This window comes from Egretta garzetta, unplaced genomic scaffold (genome assembly GCF_000687185.1).
Source record: "Egretta garzetta isolate BGI_Z169 unplaced genomic scaffold, ASM68718v1 scaffold585, whole genome shotgun sequence".
In the NCBI taxonomy this organism is placed as follows: domain Eukaryota; kingdom Metazoa; phylum Chordata; class Aves; order Pelecaniformes; family Ardeidae; genus Egretta; species Egretta garzetta.
The window spans coordinates 666,283-690,666 of record NW_009259708.1 but is presented as its reverse complement, the minus strand read 5'-3'; the positions used below and the strand labels follow the sequence as shown (position 1 = coordinate 690,666).

General features: G+C 39.6%; 1 protein-coding gene across 1 annotated transcript in view; it reads right to left on the bottom strand.

Moving 5' to 3' along the window:
* Nucleotides 1-23,802, bottom strand: part of KCMF1 (potassium channel modulatory factor 1) — a 50,008-nt gene extending 26,206 nt beyond the window's left edge. Inside the window, exons 1-2 of the mRNA XM_035894418.1 lie at nt 23,784-23,802; nt 6,671-6,838 (exon numbers count right to left, since the gene is read on the bottom strand). Coding sequence (XP_035750311.1) covers nt 6,671-6,701 — 31 coding nt within the window. The 5' untranslated portion in view covers nt 6,702-6,838; nt 23,784-23,802. The remainder of the gene's footprint in view (nt 1-6,670; nt 6,839-23,783) is intronic.
* Nucleotides 23,803-24,384: the final 582 nt, after the last annotated feature.

The following is a 24,384-nucleotide window of genomic DNA, read 5'->3' as shown; positions in this document are numbered from 1 at the left end:
TTCAACAAGGGCAAGTGTCGAGTGCTGCACCTGGGGAAGTTGAACCCCATGCACCAGTACAGGCTGGGGGCTGACCTGCTGGAAAGCAGCTCTGCCGAGAGGGACCTGGGAGTCCTGGTGGATGACAAGCTGACCATGAGCCAGCAGTGTGCCCTTGTTGCCAAGAAGGCCAATGGCATCCTGGGGTGCATTAAGAGGAGTGTGGCCAGCAGGTCAAGGGAGGTTACCCTCCCCCTCTACTCTGCCTTGGTGAGACCCCACCTGGAGTACTGTGTCCAGTTCTGGGCTCCCCAGTTCAAGAAAGATGAGGAACTCCTAGAGAGAGTCCAGAGGAGAGCAACTAGGATGATAAAGGGACTGGAGCATCTCCCCTATGAGGAAAGGCTGAGAGAGTTGGGCTTGTTCAGCCTGAAGAAGAGAAGACTGAGAAGGGACCTCATCACTACATATAAATATCTTAAGGATGGATGTCACGAGGACAGAGCCAGACTCTTTGCAGTGGTGTCCAGCAACAGGACAAGGGGCAATGGGTACAAACTGAAACGTAAGAGATTTCAGTTGAATATGAGGAAAAACTTCTTTACTCTAAGGGTGACAGAGCACTGGAACAGGCTGCCCAGTGGGGTTGTGGAGTCTCCTTCTCTGGAGATATTCAAAGCCCGCCTGGATGAAGTCCTGTGTAACATGCTCTAGGAGAACCTGCTTTAGCAGGGGGGTTGGACTAGATGATCTCCTGAGGTCCCTTCCAACCCTTGCGTTTCTGTGAATCTCATGAAATTCAGCCCAGCCTGGAGCAGACAGCTTTGGGTCACCTAATGGCTGCCCCATACCTACAGAGATAGGATCAAGGACACATCACCAGGCTCTTCACAGTGCTACAGTACAGGAAGACAACAGGATACAAAGAAAAATGTTTTCCCCTATGCAGACAGGCAGTGGAACAGGATATCCAAACAGCCCCTGTGTCATCTCAATTCCTGGAGTCTTTCGAGACACAAGCGGGTAAAGCCCTGACTAACCTGGTCTGACCTCACAGCCTGGAGCAGAGGTTGGATCAGAGACCTCCAAAGATCCCTTCCAAAAAGAATTACCTTATGACTGATTCTATGGGAGAAAGATACACAGTGATATAGCTGTAATACTCATCCAGACCCTAAAATTCTGTTAATCACCAGTGTTGTCCTGCTTACAGACTGGAGGGATCAACTCTCAACTCACCAATCACTTGGAACTCTCCCCTCTCACTACAAAGGCAGTGCAAGAGCCATGTTTGCTAGACTAAAATGCCAGCTCAGTGGAACCTGGAAACAGCTGTTCATTTCTTCCAGCTAGAGCATCGTTATTTCCATCTTTCAGCAAACTTTCAGTAAGTGTGTCTAATATGTAGTATGTAAGTATGTCTAGTAGGAATAAACAGCACAGCCTCCATTTTTCTTCATGCAGTTTCATCAGCTGCCAGTCTCAGTATTCAGCCTCGCAGCCAGATAGCACTGGGCTAACCACTTCAGCGTAAGAGACACGCTGCTGGGGTGGATAATGATTCCATGGCAGGTTACTCATTGTTCGTCTAGCAGCAGCTGGGTGTTTTGTTTCCCCAGCAGGCCTCAGGACCTTGAGCTGACCAAGAGACCTTCACTGCCTTGACCAGCCTCAAATCAGACCTCCACACACACCCTCTGCCCATGGGCTACATCTAAGGTCTGGCCATGAACCTCACTGCAGCTGCACCCAGCCCTCCTCCTGGTTTAGATGGGTTTCCTGCATGGACCCCAGAGCTGACTTGTTATACTTGCTTTGTCTGGGACTGTCAATGGGACCTCCTCCTGTCACCAACCCTGCCCTGCACACCCTGTCAGCATGGACACTGCCTGCTCCTGTGGTCACCTGTTTTGTCATTCCTTGTGGGGCAGCCCTGGTCTTGCTGCTCCCCAACAATAAGAACCACATGCTGAAGCCATGAACGAGCACAGATGCTAATGAATATGAGAGGATTTGCAGCCTGTCTGCCAATACTGAGCAGTGCCAAAACAGCAGCTGCCACTCAAAGGCAGGGTCAACTAGTTGGAGAGTAGCTCTGCTGAAAAGGACCAGGGGATCTCAGCGGACAGCAAGCCAAACATGAGCCAGCAGTGTGCCCCTGCATCACAGATGGCAAATGATGACCCGGGCTAAATCAGTAAGAGAACAGCCATCAGATCAAGGGATGCAATTATCCCATGTTACCTGGCACTTGTTAGGCAACACCAGCAACACAGGGTTCTGTTTTGGTCCCTCCAATTCAAGACAGATATTGAAATAAAATGGAGAGGATCTAGGGGGTTTTTTTTGTGTGTATGGTGTGTGCATGCACACGTTTGTGTCCGCTAAGACAGTTAGAGGGTTGGAGAACTTGACATAAGAATGGTTGAAGAAATGGGCTTAATCCACCCTAGAGTAGGCTCAAAGCAGATCTCATCCCCAACTTCTTATACTGAAACACTAGTTGTAGAGGAAATGGAGGTATGCTCTTGAAAAAGAAGCATGGTGACAGGCTGCAGGCACAAGCAGAATAAATTCCCCTTAGATAAAGGGAAACAAACAAAAAACCCCAACATTTGCTGTACGAACTAAACACTGGAACAGATAGCCCAGAAGTGGTGAAACAGTCCTTGAGGGAAATATTTGAAGCTTGGCTTGATTGGATAGCCCAGCTTATGTCCCTGATTCCAACAGAAGGTTGGATCAGATGATCTCAAAAGTCGCCTCCTAAGCAAACTAGACTACTCTATGATGCTCTGACTTAGCAAGACACACACTTACCAGACAGATCTTAGTCTAGTTAGTTGAAAAAAAAAAAAAAAAAAAAAAAAAAAAATCACAAAATCCTCAAGCTGAATTCTGGTGAATTCAGTCAGACATCACAGTACACATTATCAAGGTAACCATTACTTAAGCAGCTTCCTTTGCCTAAGAATTAGGCATGAAATGTGGCAGGATCTTCTATCACATAAGCAAGTGAAGGTGCACTGGCTCTGTACTTTCATAAAAATAAAACAATATGATTTTGGCAGAGAATTCTACTAATAATTTGTATTACTTTCTTTGCCAATATAACTCCAGTAAGACACAAGCTACATGCTTAAAATCATAAAGCATCCTAACAGTTTAGGATTCTTTTGGGGGAGAAAGAAAAATGGGAAATTTGCTCTGAACTTTTCCACTGTCCTGACAAATTGTCCTATAAAAAGCACAAAATGACAATGACTGCCTGGTAAGCACATTCGTGTTCTTTACACAGACCTATTGGAATTCTACTCTTTGATGGCTCAGAAATAAACTAATTGGATTTGTGCTTTAAAGGCCACTCGTTGTTACATATGAGACTTCATATTTTATTTTAATCTCTGTCACTGTTACAGCAGTGTATCACTCTTGGCATATGTGTTAAAGCATTTTTTCCAGTGTCTCTTGTGAGGACTGAAGAACAATAGCACCGCCATTGTTCTGAATCCCATCTTCCTTCAGATTTAATACTAGGTCAATACACTGACTCCTGAAAGACAGATAGGCCAACCAGATGGTACAAGAGTGAATACATGTGTAGCCAGAAATCACTAGGGCTTTTTATTTGTTTTCAGTGTTCTCATGTGGACTCCTGTATTAGTCTGAGTCTTGGGGGAGCGGGGAAAATCAAAAAATATCAAGATGACAACAAAAGCTCCTTCAGAACACCTGAAGAAGTCCACCTTCTTGCAACATTAATAGAGGACCTAGGAACCCTAAAAACTGATCAGAATTTTCATGGAGATAAACAATATGTTCATTTTTTCTATGCTGAAACAACCCCAGACACATAAGATTATCCATGTGATTAGCTGTCCACCACAAACCTGAACTTAATCACAGCTTCAGGCAAAGGGTACTTCAGCAAACTCCACAGTAATCTGCATATAGATAGTGCTGGCCAGAATGGTGATGGAACTAGAGGTACATGGTCTTCTTCATCAGCTGCAAATGGACCTTGAGCAAATGACTCACTGATTCCACACACACACTTTTAAAATCAGAAAAACGACATAGACTTCCTCTGAAGTGCTTGCATCAGTATTGCTACTCTGCTTCCTTCTCCCTGGTAAAATACTCACCTTTTACCAGCTGTCCACTGACCTCCCTACCATCAGCAAAACCTGTTAAGTTTACTACTATTAAAACCAGTTTTCATACCTTTAAATCACGTCCAATTACTTGCAACAGTACTGAAGTTTGTCAATGGCCAGGTAAACTACACTTCACACACCTACCTAGACTGACAGCCTTCCATCCTGTGTTCCTACTGAAGTACTTTCCTTCCTTAGGAAAACTCCCCACTTATACTGTCATGAAAATATTCTCCTTTCGTTTGACTTCCCACATCACTAGGAAGTGACTGAAGACTTCGTTACTTCTATGCCTTTTAGTTTTACATTGCCAATCTTCCCCTTAAGATTATTTTCTTTTCACCCATTAATATCTGCTTAATAGTGATGTTTAATATTCATTAGTACAGCTATCCTAACATCTCTGAAACAAGTCATTTTAGACCAGTTCCACCATTCATTATTGATTTTTCTAATTAAAATTAACAATCCTTAGTCCCTGATTTTTAGGATGTTCCTCAAAGTCACATGATCTCCTTGGCTACTCAAGGCCCTTTGAAAAGTTACCATAGTGGCATACTCCTTTATTGCTTACATTCTATAGGAAACTGACAAATAAAAACATTTTAAGAATGATGTCACAGACCTTCCTAAGCCTTAAGGAATATGTTATTTATAAATACTCCCTAATTCATTCTCCAGTGTATAAGCTTACAAGGTCACTCATACTGAAGTACCATCAATCTTTGATGGGGTTCACAATCTGGTGGTAATGTATTCTTTCCTGTTCTCTCCAGTGTTAATCAAACCAGGAGTCTTGCTGCAGAGCTGAGATGCAGGTTTTTTTTTTCCTAACACTGGTTCTGTGGGAGCAATGCTCGGATATACCAAGCCATATGAAATTGCTAGACCTTGTTTTCTTACTCTTCTTATTTAAAGAAGCCACAGTAGCTTAAACACCAAGCAATGCAGAAGTAGCCCCTGTAATCCTATTACCCATTTCAGCACTTCACTGTGAGCACCTCGTCCTCTGTATTCTTCAGGCAGACTTAAATAGTGAAAAATAACCCCTCTCTGCCCCCACAACATACACAAATAAAATGCATTAAGTCAAAAGATAAACTTATCACAGACTTCCAAGAGAGAAATATCCAAGTTGCAAGAAACAAAATATATTTCCTAGATGTTCTTAGGTTCTGATGACAGGCATTTCTTAATGTTTAGAAAAGCTTCCTTACTGCAGTACACTGAAAACTTTGACATTTAATGTTAGCTTAAGGCTTCATAGCAAGCATGTTTCAGTCTTCTTACCCCTAGGATAAGCATTTAATGCTTACGGCAATGCTGTTCTTTTAGCCCAGGTGTAACATCCAAGAATAACTGCTGCTAAGGGGCTAAGGAGTTTGAACCGTGCATCTCAAACACTGGCAAGAATCCTGAAATAATATACTGTACACAGAGAATTTTACTTCATTTGTGAAACAACAAAAAAGAAGCCTGAGAAGAAACATATGCAAGCTAAAATGGTGCATTTTTGATAACGCACTGAATTATTTCTTTCCAAACCCTGGATTCACAGGGCCTGGATTTTTGAAGTCATGACCAGGCAGTCTTAGGGCAAGCAGAGGCCTGAGAATTAAAAGAAAATGAAAGACATCTTAAGTCAAAGGCTGTTTTGAGAAACCAACTGCATGTTTCTATATATAGCTATTCTCTAATCTTTAAAGCAATAAAGAAGTAGACTTTACTTCTGCTTTAATCAAAAAGGTGAAGAAGTAATTTAGGATTCATAAGACTTCAGCTTAAAGAATTCAAGTTGTAAAGAACAATATAGCTGGAATGGCTAAAAATATTTTATTAACATGCTAGCCCCGTGCGCTTAACATAAAACCAAAACCCACATCCAGCATCAGCAACATCTAGGAGCAGTGGTTTATCATAGAACTATCTTGTGAGTTACAACCTGTTACAAATATGATGCAACAGAAGCTACAAGCAGGATAGGAGACTAAACCAATTATATTTTATTTTAATCTTGACACAGCTTTACAGTCAGAAATAATTCCTAAATTAGTAGATCCTGAAAGGAGTTCCAGGAAGACTATGTGCTAGTCCCTGCCACTTATCTTTTATACTCAGTACAGCCCATCACTACCACTGCTGCACCTACAGCTCTACATAAGCCACCGGTGAATAACATTCCTACAAAATCTCACCAGGATTTTTCCTCTTTACTTAAATAAAGCATACTGGGGGGAGAAGGTTGCCGCATCTTCTGAGCTGGAAGTTAATTAGGAATTGTCATTGTTATTAAGTGTATCTATTAGTCTGATAACCTCCAGACCAAAATAAAAAAAAAAATTAAAGATATATAAATCAGTTCTTGTATGCTAAAAATCAAAGAAAACATGCCTCTTTTTTAGAAGACGAGAACTTGCTCTTACTTTCAGTGTGTTAATGGGGGAAGTGATTAACAAGTAGAAACATGAAAATCCATATTTTATTTGTAGACACAACAGAGCAGCAAATTGCTAGAGTCTGAAATTATCACTTACCAAAATCTACTCTTGTTAGTATGCACTGCATTGGATGGTCAGTTGTATGCCTTGTTGTTGTTGCGCCACTTTCATAACAAGTTGCACACAGATCGTAATCGTAGCAAATTAAACACTTGTATCGTCGACCTCGAAAATTTCCTTTTAAACATGCATCACAGCTGACACCTGTAAACAAATAAAATTGATTTAAACCAGCAATAAATGCACTTTTTTTTTTTAGAAGATGCACATTTGTTGCCATTTCCTTCTCAACAACTAAAAGGAGCCAGCCGTCTGACGTGCAGCTGACACAAGACTCAATTTTTAAATATATTCATGTCTTTATAAGACACTGCTCTCCCAGAATTAGAATATTGAATTCTTGAAGTAAAATAAGGGCAAACTCAAGCACCTGCAATAATAATAGCTTAAGTTATAAAAATCTCTTCAGACACACCTTCCTCCTATAGGCACTTCTACCTGGTAGTATTGACTAGTATTTTGACTGTTCAGTTAAGAATCTTGGGCCAAACACCCTTAAAAGCTAAATGGTATAATGGCTGATTGAACAGAAAAAACAACAATAAGCAAACCAACCACTGACAAAAATCCACTAGCTTTTCAGCCTTTACTTTCACACCTCCTGATACTTCAGTTCAACCACAACCATCCTGACATTTTATGTGGGGTAGAAATTAGGACCTTTTTCCATTCTAAATAACAGAAAAAAAGTTAAGGTGTTTTTTGAAGTTAGGGTGGAGAGAACTGATGCAGCCTATCTCTTTCTCAAGCTCAATCTTTGCACTGTAAGGTAGTCACACTGCAGGTGTCAGAAAGGCTTTATAGCTTCCAAAGGTTTTCATTTTCCTCTGTGTGGTTTCAGTTCTCTCTTGATTACTTAGTTAAGTGCAGGAGAAGTGTTATCATCTTGTAATCTGTCAAGCCTTACACAAACTTCCTTCAATTGTAGCAGCAAATTAAGGGCCTCAAGAAACCAGCATATAGAATTAAGGCAGGATTCTGATCAACATCCTCCTTCAGCATCAGCTAAGACATGTTCTTCATAGCTTGGTACAAAAGCACAGACAACTTTAGAGAAATAAAACTGCTAGAACGAAGTAATCACATTAGCTACCTCCCTATTTTTTTTAAGCCTAACTGCCAGAGGACTGGTGTTAATTACAGAATTTTTTTTTGCATTTTTTGTTGTGCTACTCCACTCTGTATAAGTACTTTCTTTTAAATCTCTGCTACTTGTTCAAAAAATTGCATCATCACATTTAGATGAACAGTAGACAGAGCTATTTTATCACTTTTCCTTTAGCTTCTTTACCTACAGGGACAGCTTAAGGCATTATCTAATAGTTTCTAACATCTAAGGACAGTGCTTATATGTATACCAAACCTATTTTTTTAGTTGCCTCACTCAGTATCTACTTTGAAAGCACCATTCTACATGGAATAACGTATTAGAAGAAAATATTTCAAGAATCTTTGTTAATAGCTTCAAATAATACATTTTGAGGATGGCCCTATTACCATCTTGAAAGTTGGGGTTTTTTAAAATCCTTCTCACTTGACATGCTTTTCTCTGAAGTTTCATCCATAAACTCTGAAAGATCTGTAACAATCTTTGATAATTTGGACACTGAGAGCAACCTAACTTCTGAGAACACCTGCTTGTTAACTGCGTAGAATGAATTTCATTGCTTCAGTTGGTTTGTTTGCTTTTTTGCTCATATAAAGATCTACAAAATTTTACCTATATCTCCTCAACAATGTATTGCTAGACACAAAACACTTACCAGTTATCAGCAGCATTGCAAGTCTTTTTGCTGCCTACTAAACTTTCTAGAAAACAGCTGATCAGCAAGTTAGATATCACACTGAAATGAGCACACTAGTTTAACCTACCGTCTACATCAGACACTAACAGCTTTCCAGATGGAGCATTAAGCCATGGTTCTCCAGTAAGTTGTATTTTGCTCACTTTTTTCCTTTAGGCTCAAATCAGTTGATTTAGTGCAGATGTAAGCCTCTTTGCAACAAACTCCTCCTGCCACATGTTCTCTCAAACATCTAGACAATTTTTAAGAAGCTTTCATTTACACCTTTTCTTCATGCCAATACTTCTCCGTATCATTCCAAACTGCAACCCCATATGCTTTGTGACATTAACTTTGGAGAAATGCAGCCATAATCATAAATTACAACATGATGTTTGTGTTTAAAACTTAGGAACATTTCCAGTGCAAATGTACAACAATGTCTTCGAACAGCAGATGAATTTTGCTTCTCATGATCAATTATCAGAAAGTCTACAATCTGATTCAAACAGAAAAACTAACATGAGCATAACACATCACTATGGCTGGTGAAGTCAGACCAAGAAAACAACAAAGTTAGAGACAGCATGCTTTCTATATCTCTCAAGGTTAGTATTTTGCCACAACCACCACATCCTCCCCTCCAAAAAACAGGCTAACAGCAGGGGATGTGCCACGTTACTTTTATATCCTTTTGTGTAGCACAGAATAAAAACACAAAAGGGAAATGATAATTAAATTAAAAGCCTCAGTTTGGGAGCTAAACCCCTGCTTAAATCCCCAGACGTCCCCCTGAATCCAGTAGGACCTCTTTTCCAGAAGTTACATCACATTCTTCCCTTTTTACAAGTCTCAAAGTCAGTTACGTTTTTCCTGTACTTCTCCAAGCCTATGACTTGGCTGCCAAAACCTCACTCACCTATCCAACCTAGAATCTGAAAACTGAAATATCCAGGCAAATAATCTCCTCACACCCTATTCTTTCTACTATAGTAAACACATTTCCTTATCAAACCTTTGATTTTGTTTTTAATTTTTCCTCTAATCTTTACATCAACAGAAACTCCAAAAGTTCATTTCTCTTCCCGGCGCAAACCCCACTCAAAGATAACATAATCCAGTCAGCACAGCATATCTTTCACCAGATGCCTATCCAACATTTCCTTGCATTTACCTTACATTTGTAAATACAGCAGGTATGTTACAGATTTAATAATGTGAGATTAAACTGGATGCATCCATATTAATCATAGATTTTGAGAAGAAAACATGGTCTGGAGGGGTTCCTCTGAAGCAGAGAACAAAAGCAAATAACCAACCAAAAGAAGAGCTTGAACAACGTGTGACAAGGGTTTAGATACTCAGCATACATTTCTGACTTGCATGAAACACTGCTGTCTTTTAAAAGAATCCTTAAACAAAATTGTATTAACCCTGAATGAATTGCTGTTCTAAGAACTTCTGATTCACCTTTTGCGAAGCAACGATTTGGAATGATCAGGGTAAGAAATACCCATTTTAGTTATGTTTGCATTATTGTAGACGATAGGGGTAGCTTCCTCAATTTTCTTATACTTTGTTACTGCTATATGAGTACCACATACACTGCATAGCACACATCACATCTAACTAAAACCTTGCAGCTCACTGACAAATAATGTTGGGCGTTTTTTAATGCAACATTGTGCCACTAGAGGGTAGCATCGTGCCAAAAGCCTAGGGAGTTTTTATTCACTTTACCTTTAATTATCAAACTTCAAGTCCTGAAAGTTTCTTCAGAAGTATTCCCTCACAATACCAACAGCCTCACATTTTGAGTGAAATTAATCAGGAGAAACCTAACAGTACCATTAATAAGATTTTTTTTTTTACTCCTCCAATACAAAATTCTTACTACTTTTATGTCGAGTCATCCCATGCCTCCAACTAATTCAGGCCAATGACTTCAGGGAAGATACTATCACACCAGCATTTGATAGATAGCATGCTGAATAGTGATGTCTACATGTGGTTCAAATACTACATACATGAGGATTCATTTGTTTTTACAATTACAAGCAAAGCTAAAGTATAACATCAATTAAAGTGTCCTGAACATCCCAAGCCATTACTGCTTTGGATAGACAACCTTTTGTAAAAGAGCAAAGGGTTTTTCCCCACTTGGCCTCAAATACTCCTCACATACTATGAGCAATCAGAATAATATAAAAAGCCCAGTAATCTGGCCCAGATAAAAATTACCTGAGAAACCATGGAGAACTCAGCAGTTTTGGGTTTTTTTTTTTATGGAGAACATAATGGTCAAAGATAAGCTATATAGAGACAATGGAATACGTTCCTGCCTCAAACACTGTGAGCTGCTAAACTTTATCAATACTTTGGATGTATCATTTAGTTTTTAGGAATTTCAGAGAAAATGCCATCTACTAATCAATAGAAAACATTTAAAAAACACATATGAAGCCTGCATCTGAAGTATTCAAACAGTGAAGACCGCAACATTTAGCTCCCGAGAGCAGTATTTAATCCTTGTGCTATCCCTGAAAATTATACTCCTTTGTTTTAGCAACACATATTAGATTCCCGGGTAGTTTCACTATTTAACATTCCTGTCAGCAGCTAAATGTCCAAAACCCAACCTTCTCACCTGTAATTCAGTTACTGTTTTTAATTCACCAGTGCTCAGAATGAGGATCACTGAATTTCTTTAATGTCCAACATAAATACTAAATTAGCCTGTCAACAATTTCTTCTCCAGAATGAAAATGCTGATTACTTAAGCATTTCTTCATACCTTACCTGAAATACTGAAGGGGTTCACCGTTGTCAGACTGACAGAATTGCACACAAGAGCACCAATGAATTTCAAGGGGACTGAACAAACTTTAATGTTTCTACCTTTCGAAAAAACCCAACTTAAGCACGCAGGTGAAAATTAAAAAAAGTTATGATGCCTCTTTTGTGATACAAAAGGTTGCAACCTGTGTACTGCATTTTATTTTTATATCCTGAAGATCATAAGTAACCCTACTTTTAATATGCATCTGATACATTTTAGTGTAAGATGTTCTTTCAGTGGGTTGGGTTTGGTTTGGGGTTTTTTTGGGGGGGGAAGGTTGTTCTTTAAATAAATTTGCTGGAAATCAAGCTACCTCATCTGTAGTCTACATGCCACATGGTAACCCCAGCCTTAATGCAAGATATTCTCCTTAAGTGGTTCGGTTGTTTCCAAGACTGAAGATAGGGAAATATATGCCATTCGATAACATTAAAAAAGAAATGCCAAGTATTTCTTACTTTAATAACCTCATATCTTAATGCAGACTACTGCATAATTTGAGAGTTTAATTTCTAGGAACAGAAGCTTTTGTTGTTTCTGTGAAAATTTCACCAGAAATTCAGCCAAACCATAGAACCTTGATTTTTGTTTATTTTTCTCACGTTTACTAAAGCAGATTGTGAAAACAAACACCAATGAGACCTACAACACAGAGCATACTCCATCACCCTTGCAGTGCTGAACAGAAAATTCACACACCATACCCCTGACGTAACTAAAAATGCTCCATCCCCTCACACATCCTGTGTGCAACAGGGCTGAACATGCATTATCTTCCTATAGCTGAGTGGAAGAAGCAGCAACTAGACCAGCACGTCTGAAAAAAAAGAACTAGTAAGATAAAAGCTGCAGGCATAGATGACGTTGACTTGGAATTGGAAAAAAAAGGGAGGAGGAAAGGGAGGGAAATCAGGCTTATGTTAGACCAGAAGGGCAAAAAGAGTCTGGAGTAGCAACAGACCACCGAATCTTATCATCTCCCTGTCAAAAACAAGTTTCATGAAGACCACTTGCACAGTGGCTGGTACTTCTCTAGAACTGGCCTAAAAAGAAAGACTCGAGCAGTATGGCTGGCCCAGCAACCTCCAGCCTTGGTCCTAATACATAAGCGTCAGTCAGCCTGCTACCAAAAGGAGTTTTTTCATTTTTGCTTTCACATAGCAAGTTGTGGAAGTTATACACAGAATGGTTGCCGTCATCTGGGGCATCAGGAACAAGTGATTGGTAAACACTGTAAAACACGCCTACCGCTACACAGGAATCATGCAGGAGAGAGAGAGATGGCTCCCCAGAGCAATAGCTACCTGCCTTTCCCATGAAACTGCCCTTATCTCTCTGGAATTCCCCAATTCATTCATTCGTCATGCCTTCCAACTCTGACACCACAACAAGAACCTCACACAGCCAACTGCCTCATATGTCTGCTTCAGATGTGCAGCAGAATACATGTCTGTCTATTTCATCCTCAGAGCAGTCCATCCTGTGCAGGAGGCAGTTAGGGAGGAGTGTCCCAGACACAAACTAGTATCTGGCCAAGTAATTAAACTTACTATCTGAAGGCCTATGTGTAAGGGATGAAATAAAACTGTGCTAGTTAGCTTCATTTTGCTGCTTCCTTAACTTGAATTTGTAACCTTTTTAAGTCAGTCCATCCATTTTTATTTGATTACACAAATTATTTTAATACTATAATACTAAAATCAGCTGAAGAACAAGATGACCATTACAACCACTTATATTTCCCTAAAACACCATCAAAAATTCATTGAATACTGAAAAAGTCACTCAACATCTCTTCTCCAGACCCAACTTTGAGAGGAATGCCACAATACCGAAATGAAACAAGTATGGTTGTTTTCACTCCTTCAAAAAACATACTGAAATGCTAACACAGTATTTGTAGTTTTTCAACATCTTAATCAAAAAATTCCCAATTAGTCTTACTTATGGATTTACTACTCTCACAGGGAGGTTCTAGGCATCTCATACGTACCGATCGTACTGTCCAGTAGATGGCATCCCATGACACCAATGACGTTTACACAGCAGGTCCAAGAACAACTCTGCCACCATCAATGCAAATATTAACAACAATTGAACATTTTAATTTTTTAAAAGAGATCCCAGAAATACTGGTGGTTTTCACTACCACCCTGGCTGAAACAGGGGAGTTGTTTTTTTACAACCCCAGATGGATGACTTAACAGCCAACTAGTAAACCCTGTGCACTCAACATTCTTTTAAATATCGCTTTTTCCAAAAAAACCCCAACCAAACAAGAACCATCAACATGTATTTATTGATCACTGTCCAAAATCAGTTGTAAAGTTCATTTCCCTGAGTACCAAATCACTGAAAAATGAGATACTAATAAATACTTCTGTAAGATGAGGTTTAATTATTGCTCATTTATTCTGACCTGAAATAGGCCAAAATAGGTTCTGTACAAGCACACACACGTAACCTCAATCGGTTCTTGTCAATATTACACGTATATTCTCTCTACACAGTAAAAAGAGCAATCACTTGCCTTGCAAAAAATTTACATCTAAATCTGCAGATTCTTTCATCTCTCTAAATATACTGCTGGGACACCACACACATAAACCAGAAACTGCTCTAGAGGCTGCTGAAAACCGTGGACTTACTATCTAGACATTGTTTTACCAAGAATCACTATACAGCCCATGATGCAAAAAACCCCGACTTTCTTGACAAGCTAGGTGGAATACCTTCTCATCCTCTGTAACAGAGAACAAACTTGTCTAAGTTGAAAAGACAGACAAAATAATGCACATCCCTGTGCCAAAATACAGAAAGCAAGCATAAACAAGAAAAGGATTTTAATGAGTTCACAGTAGTCCTGGGAAACTCCTTAAGATGAGAAAGCAGCTGCAGGTGACCAATTCTTAAAACCACGCTTTCTAACTAGCCTATCCTGTTTCTATCTAAGGAATAGATACCAACATATACCAAATAGAAACCAACACAGCAAGCTGTAGGCAATCCAGCAGGTTTCTCGAATGCATTGAGGACAACTTCTTAAGCCAGGTAATAAGCACCCCTACCCAAGGGGATGCAATACTGGACCTGGTGGTCACCAATGCAAGTAAGCTTGTTGGAGACGTCAAGATCAGAGGCAGCCTGGGCTGCAGTGACCACACGCTGGTGGAGCTCACGCTCCTGAGGGAAATGGGAATAATGAAGAGTATAGTCAGGACCCTAATTTTAGGAAAGCAAACTTCCAGCTCTTCAAGGAGATAGTCAGAAGGACTCCCTGGGAAATGGTCCTCAGGGACAGGGGAACAGAACAGAGCTGGCAGATCTTTAAGGATGTGATCCACAGAGCACAAGAGCTCTTGATCCCCAGGTGTAAGAAATCAGGCAAAGAAGGGAAGAGACCAGCATGGCTGAGATGAGAGATGCTGGTCAAACTAAGGAGAAAGAGGGAACTGCACAGGCAGTGGAAGCAGGGACATCTATCTGGACTTCTGCAAAGCCTTTGACACAGTCCCCCACAACATCCTTCTTTCTAAATTGGAGAGCTATGGATTAGATGGGTGGACTGCTCAGTGGATAAGGAACTGGCTGGATGGTCGTGTCCAGAGGGTAGTGGTCAATGGCTCGATGTCCGGATAGAGACTGGTAATGAGTGGTGTCCCTCAGGGGTCTGTACTGGGACCAGTGCTGTTTAATATATTCATCAGTGATATAGGCAGCGAGATGGAGTGTACCCTTAGCAGGTTCGCAGATGATACCAAGCTGAGTGGTGCAGTTGACAGACCAGAAGCATGGGATGTCATCCAAAGAGACCTGGACAAGCTGGAGAGGTGGGCCTGCGTGAACCTCATGAGGTTCAACAAGGCCAAGTGCAAGGTCATGCACCTGGGTCAGGGTAAGAAGGCCAACCGTACTCTGGGCTGCATCAGGAGAAGCGTGGCCAGCAGGTCGAGGGAGGTGATTCTGCCCCTCTACTCAGCTCTGCTGAGACCTCACCTGGAGTACTGCGTCCAGCTCTGGAGCCCTCAGCACATGAAGGACATGGAACTGTTGGAAGGGGTCCAGAGGAGGGCTACAAAAATGATCCGAGGGCTGGAGCACCTCTCCCGTGAGGACAGGCTGAGGGATTTGGGCTTGTTCATCTTGGAGAAGAGAAGGCTGTGGGGAGACCTGATTGCGGCCTTTCAGTACTTAAAGCGGGCCTATATAGGAAAGATGGGGAAAATTTTTTAGTAGGGACAGCTGGGGCAGGACAAGGCGTAATGGTTTTAAACTAAAACAGGGTAGGTTTAGACTGGATGTAAGGAAGAAATTCTTTACCATGAGGGTGGTGAAACACTGGAACAGATTACCCAGAGAGGTAGTGTTGGATGGGGCTCTGAGCAACCTGATCTAGTTAGCGGTGTCCCTGCTCACTGCAGGGGGGTTGGACTAGGTGAACTCTAGGGGTCCCTTCCAACCCAAAACATTCTATGATTCTATGAATTCTCTTTAGCAAAATATAAATGTGGAATCCACTTTTACTGGACAAGAGGTATTATGTTTGAAACTCCTACAATAATATTTGCTATGCCTTCTATTTTCTGTTTTATTGCTTTTCAAAGTTATTGCAAACAGCACAAAACAAACCACTTTCTCCAGATATATTACCAAAAAAAAAAAAGTGTTTTCTAGGCTTCGTATCATGATCAGAATATTCACTAATTGCTCCTTAAATTCAGACAGAGAAAACTAGGTTACAGGTTTAAGACCTGGCCTCCTACAGCACCAAGATGTTTTCACTCAGAGTACCACAGACTTCCGATACTTTCAACAAAAAATGTCAAGTATCTTCTCTGAATAGAGTATTACATTTAACCTATCTAAACATTTGGAAACCAGCAGAATTCTTAACCTGTCATGAGAACTGATTCACAGTGAAAAGTTTTGCCAGACATGTTGAAGACTTTTAAAGTGGAACTAGAAACAATGAACATTGTAAGGATATTTCATCAAGCAGATGGATTTCTAATTTAATATCTGATACTCTGTCTCACATGCCTCATCATTCAATTAATATAATTTAATTTGACCATCAAAACCATCACAACATGAAAGCCTGCTAACATACTGTAAACACATTAAAATTAAACAAACTGCAACACATTTATCAGAGCACAGAAAGTTTGTAATGTGGCAGCAAAGGGAACTGGCACCAGACGTGATCTTATTTAACAACTGTGTTAATCTGGTAAATGGCAAACAGCATGTGAATTCTATTAACAGAAAAATACTTAAACTGAGGGAGCTGTAAACAGTCCCAGGGCAAGAAAACAACAGTAACAGCACCAAGCTAAACCCTGTATCTAGTAAAATCAGTGGCAAAGTTTCTCATTTAATAGGACAGGACCAGGTTCCTGAGTTTCCTTCAGGACTGACTAGACAACAGAAACACACAGCTCAAGCAAACACCAACTGAAAGAGAATTGGACTAGGGGGAAAAACATCACACATGAATGAGTTTTATAGGTGTAAGAAACATGAAGAAATGCTGAGAAAATTCTAAAAAGAAATTAAAGAACTGGTACTTCTCTATTGAGCCCTGCAAGAATTAAGAGGTAGTTGTCTCAGAAAATAAACTTTTGCATATTTTGGTTTAGAGTATTATTTAAGAAGAGTGACCAAAAAAAAAGGGGAAAAAACAAACAAGGAGAGCAAGACACATGTCCAATCAGTCATGGGAGAGAAATGAGTAGTATGGCTCAACTGAACAGAAAAGTTGAAGTGCTTGAAGACTCGATAGTCTTGACTCCTTTTCCTACGAGCCACTGTTTCAGGCAGGTAAGAGAAAAGCATCAATACTCAACACACCTGGCAGAGGCAAAATTCATCAGTTTTCCTTGTAAATTCTTACCTTTGCAAAAGGCTTAGCAGAAATTAAATCTGTATTTAGGTACACCCTATGCATAGCTCTGGTGTCTGGAATACACACTTGGCTTCACTTCCTTTTGCACTACCAGACTCACACCTGACCCTCTTACACTTAAACATTCCCCAAATGAGTGAATGTGGCAAGCTTTTCTCCCCTGCAGCACAGAGAAGAGGTAAGATTTAGCACAGGCAGCGATGCAGGAAGCAGGCAGCACTGGCTACACAGCCACAGAGCTGGAAACAAAAGACAGAAAAGTTTTCTTGCAGCTAGTGTTCCAGCTTCCGTAGTAATGCCTTGTGATTACAGCATGTCTCACAACAGCTGAGACTTACAGTAGAGATTTGCACAAGGTGGTCTGGAAATATGGACTTTTTATGTCAGGAAAACACATCCAGAAAGCAGCTGGGAGAGGGAGGGAGAGAAGAACAAGTGGTTCTCCTCTTCACTACAGCAGGCAGCAATGTCTGATACACAGCAGGTAGCCATATCTAGATTCCTCTCTATCACCCAACTAAGTTTACAGAGAGGAGCACAAGAACACTTTCAAACTTACAACCTGCCTTCAAAATCACCATTTTGAATGGCACCACAATGTCATAAAAGGAATTTACCTTTCCTGAACATCGCAAGAGGTCTAGGAACTTGTAAAAATAATTGAATTTCTCTGAACACAAGACAGAATGATAACGTAAATTTATTTTCAAAAATGGCAACAGGAGGTTAAAAACCTACAGTATATTCATTTAAGTAGTAGCAATGTTCTACCCTGGGCTTTCTCAGGCATTTTTCTTACTATGAACATAAACAGACTGCCTTGGCAACCACTTATACTCCCACTCTTTGTTACAGAGAACAGCTTCTCAGGCTGGTAACATGCTGGTATGATGTGAAAGCTACACCAGAAGAGTGCTGTGGGAAATGCAGTAACCTAAAGCAAAAAAAGGTTTCATGCCTACTTTGGTCAGGCTTCTCTGCTAATTGATCATATGTTCCCTGGATTGGCAACCCAGCCATACTAAATGCCTACCTTTCTCCTTCTTCCTCTCATTAGGAAGACTTTCACTGAACTTTATTACTTGCAGGTTGTTTGTTGTTTTTTTTTTTTAGTTCTCCTCTTACACCACATATACATAAAGAACCAAAGCTTATCAGAATATTACCTTCTGAACACTTCTGACAGTCCCACACATATATTCAACTTACTTTTGAGAATAATTTACGAACCACCCTATTTGAAAATAATGGCAGATGATTTTCCTAAATACTTTCAGTCAGAAAATACTAAGTCATCACCGATTTACAGATCACAGCTTGTGAATCTTCAGTACTTAGTCTTTTCACTGTAATTGGCTCAACCTCTTAAACAAGATTTTTTTTTTTTTTTAAGAAAAAAATTGCTTTAAAAAAAATATTCCTGTTCAAACCTGTCCTCAAAGTAAACCTGATTCTCAGGAAAAACACTACACAATCAGATTTTTAATCCAACACACTAAAAAGGAAAGGATCACTTGGGACAAGTACAAAAAAACCCCTTGTAAGTCTGTAAAACCAGGTAACAAGAGATCAATTTAGTTGTAGAAAACATGAAATACAAGTTCATCAGCTTCGCTACTATTTTTTTCCATAAAAATAGTATTTTTACTATTATTTTTCCATAAAATCCTAATCACATTAAGAAATTTAAGGACAGGAAGGGAGAGTTCATTGTTACGCCTAGAACTGAAAGCAGCCACCTACAATTTCAAAGAGAAAAAACAGTCTCTATTTTTATCTGTATAGAAACTGAAGATACATTAAGGTCAGTATTTAGAGCACCTATTTTCAGTTGGAGGGGGAAACAACTCTGAACAAAACAATCACTGCGGTTTCAATTTAACTGTTTTGTAGCAGGTAACAAACACTAAAAGGCAGAATAAAGACCAAAAATATCAGATCTTTGTTCTATCCTGCCAAAACTCGGATCTCTCAAATCCTCATGTTAATTCCCATCATCTTGCCTCAGACAAAAGCCTTTTGCAGCCCCCTCATCCCTACTCTGCATAGGAGACAGTCATTCAGCCTTGCTCTAGAATAAGACATTCAGAATTAAGTCAAAAACAGTTGGAAAACTGCATTTGCACAAAGGCTCAACAGCCAGATGAAAACAGGCTGAAACTTACAGTTGCAGAGGAATACTTAATACAGGAACCTAATTTAACAATTGAACAGCAAATACAAAAAAAAAAAAAAAACCACACCCAGAACTTTTTTCCCCACAGAGTTCTAAAAACTTGGAAGTTCAGCTTTAACAAAAAAGACGTTTTTCTCAAACAAAAATAACAGACAGCAATTTATATAGATGTTTATTTGCTGAACTACAAGAATGAAGCAGGTGCCTAATAATACAGCATTTTATCAAAATAGATAAAGCATACCTCACTTCATAATTTAAGAAATGAGGGAATGTCAAAACCCATTAGGTCTCACCGCTCCTTACTATAGGCTCAGATGCTATGCTGCAGTTACAAAATGCACAAAACCTTACTTTAAGGATAAGGGAAAAATCAATTGCACAAACAAATCTGATAGATCTTCACTGAAAGAAGTTTTTAAATGATCTGCCTATTAGAAAAAAAAGGAACGCTGTAATACAAAGTTACTACTGAAGAAAACCTAGATAATGAGGCTAGGGAAAGCAGAGACACCAGAGATATTTTCACTGTTTTACCTCAATTTCTGCATCTTGGAAGCACAGACATAACGCTGAAACCCACAACTTTTTCTTTACATTTTCAGACTAACTTATAAGCTCTAGTCTCCGTTTCCCACTGGACCCCGCTTGAATTCCACACAGAAAGGCTGTTTTCGCCCACTGAACTGCTGAGCTATTTCCAGTTCTCAGATGTTTATGAGCAAAAACATTCACCCTCATACTTGCATCTTCTGTAGCTAGTGCCTTCTTTAAACTCATGAGTATTTTTTAAGACTGCCTCACTGCACACTATGTTGGATTCTAAAGTTTTATTTGGGAATGCATGTCAAACATGCGACCAGTTTTACCACAAAAATAGCACAGCCTTCCAGTCTACAGATTCCCGTAACTGAGGTTGGGTATGAATGCGACACTCCAGCCATTTACCTTGGTAGTCTTCAAGGTGGAGTCACTGGGGAGCAGGGATGAAGAGAGACCTTCAGCCCACTCAGCAGAACTGAATGTCCATATTCCTGGTACAACTTTAAGCCAACTGTTATTTCAACTGGTTTTCTGAGCTCTCCATCAGCTGTTACAACACTCCAGCTCCTACAGGAAACAGTAAGCATTAACTACTTTCCTTCCAGAATTCTGCACGTGCTAGAGCTGGCAGCCACCTTACTTCACTGATACACCTCTCAGCAGAGCAATGAAACTCAAAAGCAATTCAGCACCTTTTACCTTACCAAAGTTTACAATTCTACATTATTTTTCCAGGAAGAAAGAGGTGTGACACTGCACCTGAAATACTGTCCACATAGAATATATTTTACAGGTAGAGTTTTGAAGCTTTTTTTAGATTTGCAGACATCTTTCAGCACAGCTAAAAGACCCGCATAGAGCAACTTAGAGCCTACTGTACAGTGAATAGTGAGCCCATTTTTCTTGTGTACAGTTAGAAGACACCTTACAAATGCTGTAGGAAGAAAACAAAAGGATTCACCCTATTACTTATACACAATTTCTTTAGTCTTCTTTACCCCTAAGGTCTGCTTATTATCCCAAAGTACTTTATTCTTGGCTAGGTAACTGTACTCTGGCATGTAATTCTCAACAATCCACTCCTTCAGCTTTCTGGTCACTTTCCTTGAATTCCTAATGCTTCCAGAAACAGTGTTAACTGAGCTTTGAGGTACAGTGAGAACGACACCTCCCAGTAACTAGCTCCAATACTCAAGAGCTGGATAATATCATAACAGACTACAAAACAACTCCAAAACCTTTTTAAATCCTCCATTTATGTTACTTTTTTTTTTTAATGTGACATCATCAGTTAAGCTTGAGAATTTATATCCTGCAGATCCTCCGCTTCTAAATAAACTTCAGACAGCAGTTTGGAATACCACAAGAACGTTATCTATAGCAACCTCTACCACTACAAATTTCACTAATAACAGTCAATTATTCTAAATCATCTTCACTTATAAAGCCACTCTTCTTTAGCGAAATCTCAAGCTGTTTTCTCAGCTCCTCACAAAAAGTCTTCCAGGATAAGGAACACTTGGTATGCTGTCAGATCCTGCCTGGCAATTCACAGGACTTACACCAGAACAACATGGGAAAAGATACTTGCAGATCATAGCACCCATTCTTTCTGCATTCAGTAGGGCAAATAGATTTAATCACCTTTGCAGTTTTCCAAAACTGAAGGTAACCAAGGGAGAGGAGAGCTGGAAAATGTATCTGACCTCCTCCTGATTCAAGACACTCTGCACAGCTTCTACTCAGTCTTCTTAAATCTGTAAGGTTATCTAATTAATATAATTAATAAATACAAGTCTAAACAATTAAAAAATGGTCGTGATTTACCAGCTTCCATCTGTACAGTCAGAGATCAAACTACATTTATTGACATTTTCATCTTATCAGAACAGTACAAATGATAGCAGGGACAGGTATGGAATTGAGATCATCTGATCTATCTTGTGCCCATCTAGATTGAAAAAACTTCATAGTCCTGACACAGAAAGCTCTGCATTCTCTACAGCTTACTTTTGCAAAGCTTAGGTGTCTTTCTTCAAGGGCATCCTGAATTCTTTCCCAATCTTACCTCATTTTCCACAGCTAGATTTAGGTACAGTCTACTCTCAACACATGAAAAATAAAACTGACAGCAATTCAGGTACTGAAGTCAGTGGCCTTATTTACTTTCAGAAAGTAAAGAGATAAAATCAGAAGAAACTTCGGAAAATGCAGTGGTAGAACTACGTCTGTCCAGTCATGACCTAAGTTCCATCACTATTACTGTTGGTAAAGCTGCTATCACAGACCCAATTTCATCCATGAATCACAAGGTGCTTCTCGCTACAGAAATCTTCCACTTGCAGAAACAATCCACACCTCAGCCTGCACACCGATATACACATAATACCTGTACACTAAATACTGCTTATGTCAGGCACATCTCGTTGTTACTGCCTACATTAAAAGCATATGCAAATATTTGCAATAATTCAAACATTTGCTTCGTTGAAGCGACAGTAGGTATCCAGAGCACAGACAAGCCTTTGTGCCCAAACCACAGATTTCTTCAGAGCTAATTTCATTCTAACTATCACAAAAGAAAGTCTAACCAACAAAGGTTTATAGTCAGACTCCCAGCAGTTTCAAGTTCATTCTAGGTGAACACCGATTTCTAAGCACGTACAGCTAATAACACACACAAACTGGTAAGTCATGCAAAAAACATATCACCAGTAAAAGTGAACATTGTTTTTTGTCAGAATTACTTATTTGGAAGTAAAGATGGAAGTTATTGACAATAACACAAGAAGTCCTTACATGACTACATCCTCCTAAGGCATTTCTGACATGCAAAATCTTGTATGTTCTATTGTTGCTGGAGCTACGATACTCAAGATAGGTATCCAGAGAGAATCACCTGTTTAACAGGTGACAGCACTGCTCTCCAACCAGACACTTCCAGGTTGCCTCCGTTCAGCCTCCAAGTAATTCTAATGGTGTTTTAGGCACATGCCCAGGTGTTTACTTCCAGAAGCTGCCGTGAAGTTCCTGCCATACTATCAAGCATCTGGAGAGCAACTCTGTTGGGACTGCAGAGGTGCAGAATTTGTTTAAAAATTTATTTAAAATTACCATCTAATACAAATGTTTATATTTTCAAACCACTTTATCCCATCTGTCACATTAATTCAGGCTAATTTTTACACTGTTTATTCATAAAGACTTCACCTTATCCTTTCTATTTTTTTTAGGGTAAATACAGCCTAAGAGAGCTGCCCAATAGTAATCACCTTCAGACAGGAATACTGGCTGGTTTAGTATCAATAAGCTAACAGAAGCCAGACCTTGAATACCATTAACACTAGGAATCAACTGTTACTGAAGAGTTTTGTAAACAATGACTCTCCCCAACAAATAATTAAAGAATTCATCAGTCATAACCTAGACTAGTAAGTAAAATTTTCACTACTAAAGCCACCTCCTCTCATCTAACCAACAAAACGAAAACACAAATCCATCTCTGCAATGGGTCAGAGAAACCACTGCCTAAACATACTTTCAGCAATAGCTATTTCCCGAAATAAGCAAGGGCTAGTTTGTGCTACCAAGAAACACTAGAGCTCTGCTTTTCAAAGAGGCTTACAGAGACAGGCATTAAACTTCTATTGCACTTGAACCCAATGTGGGTCTACAGTTTCCCCAGTTGTTCTGAAAATCCCACCCTAGAACACTCTAAGGAGGAAAGTGGAAGAGGGAGAGCACAGCAAAGGGAAGGAAGAACAATGACAAGGAAATAAGAGGGTGAAAGATAAGAGACCAAAGACAAAAAGAAGGAAAGCAAAGAAGATAATTCATCCTACCAGAGACAGCACCTCTTGTCAGTCAAGACAAGAAACATTGCCTCCCAAAAAGAATCTGGCACCAGGAAGTGGCAGAAGTGATGGGGGAAGACCAAATCTGACCTGAGGTAAGGAAAAAAAAAAAAAAAAAAAATGGAGTTACAATTTTTTTAAACTGTCTGTTCCTTCATCTTACTTTTGCAATATATTTTTTTTTAAACTTATTTTTTTCAATTAATGTCTTTCTTAAGCTGCATTTTGTCAGCGATGACAGTGGGAAATCAAATGTGGAACAGGATCAAATGTATTTTGATAAAAATGTGAAGTTCTATGCAAATACTGAAACTAAAAACGAATTTAAAATACTATAAGGAAGCTGTATGAAGTGATAGTCGCAAACAGTATATGCGACTGAAAAGTCCCAATGTGTCAAAAATTTGGAAGAATAGACTTGTATCTATAAAACCCACTGCAATGGAGTACAAGACCACTAATTCCTCTATTTAGAAGACTTTCCCAAGTCCCTTCTGGGCAAGACATAAAATCTCTACCCGATATCGCATGTGCAAATGGGAGAAACACAATGGTCTCTTGTGTCCAGGTTCCTTGTTTAATTGTAGGA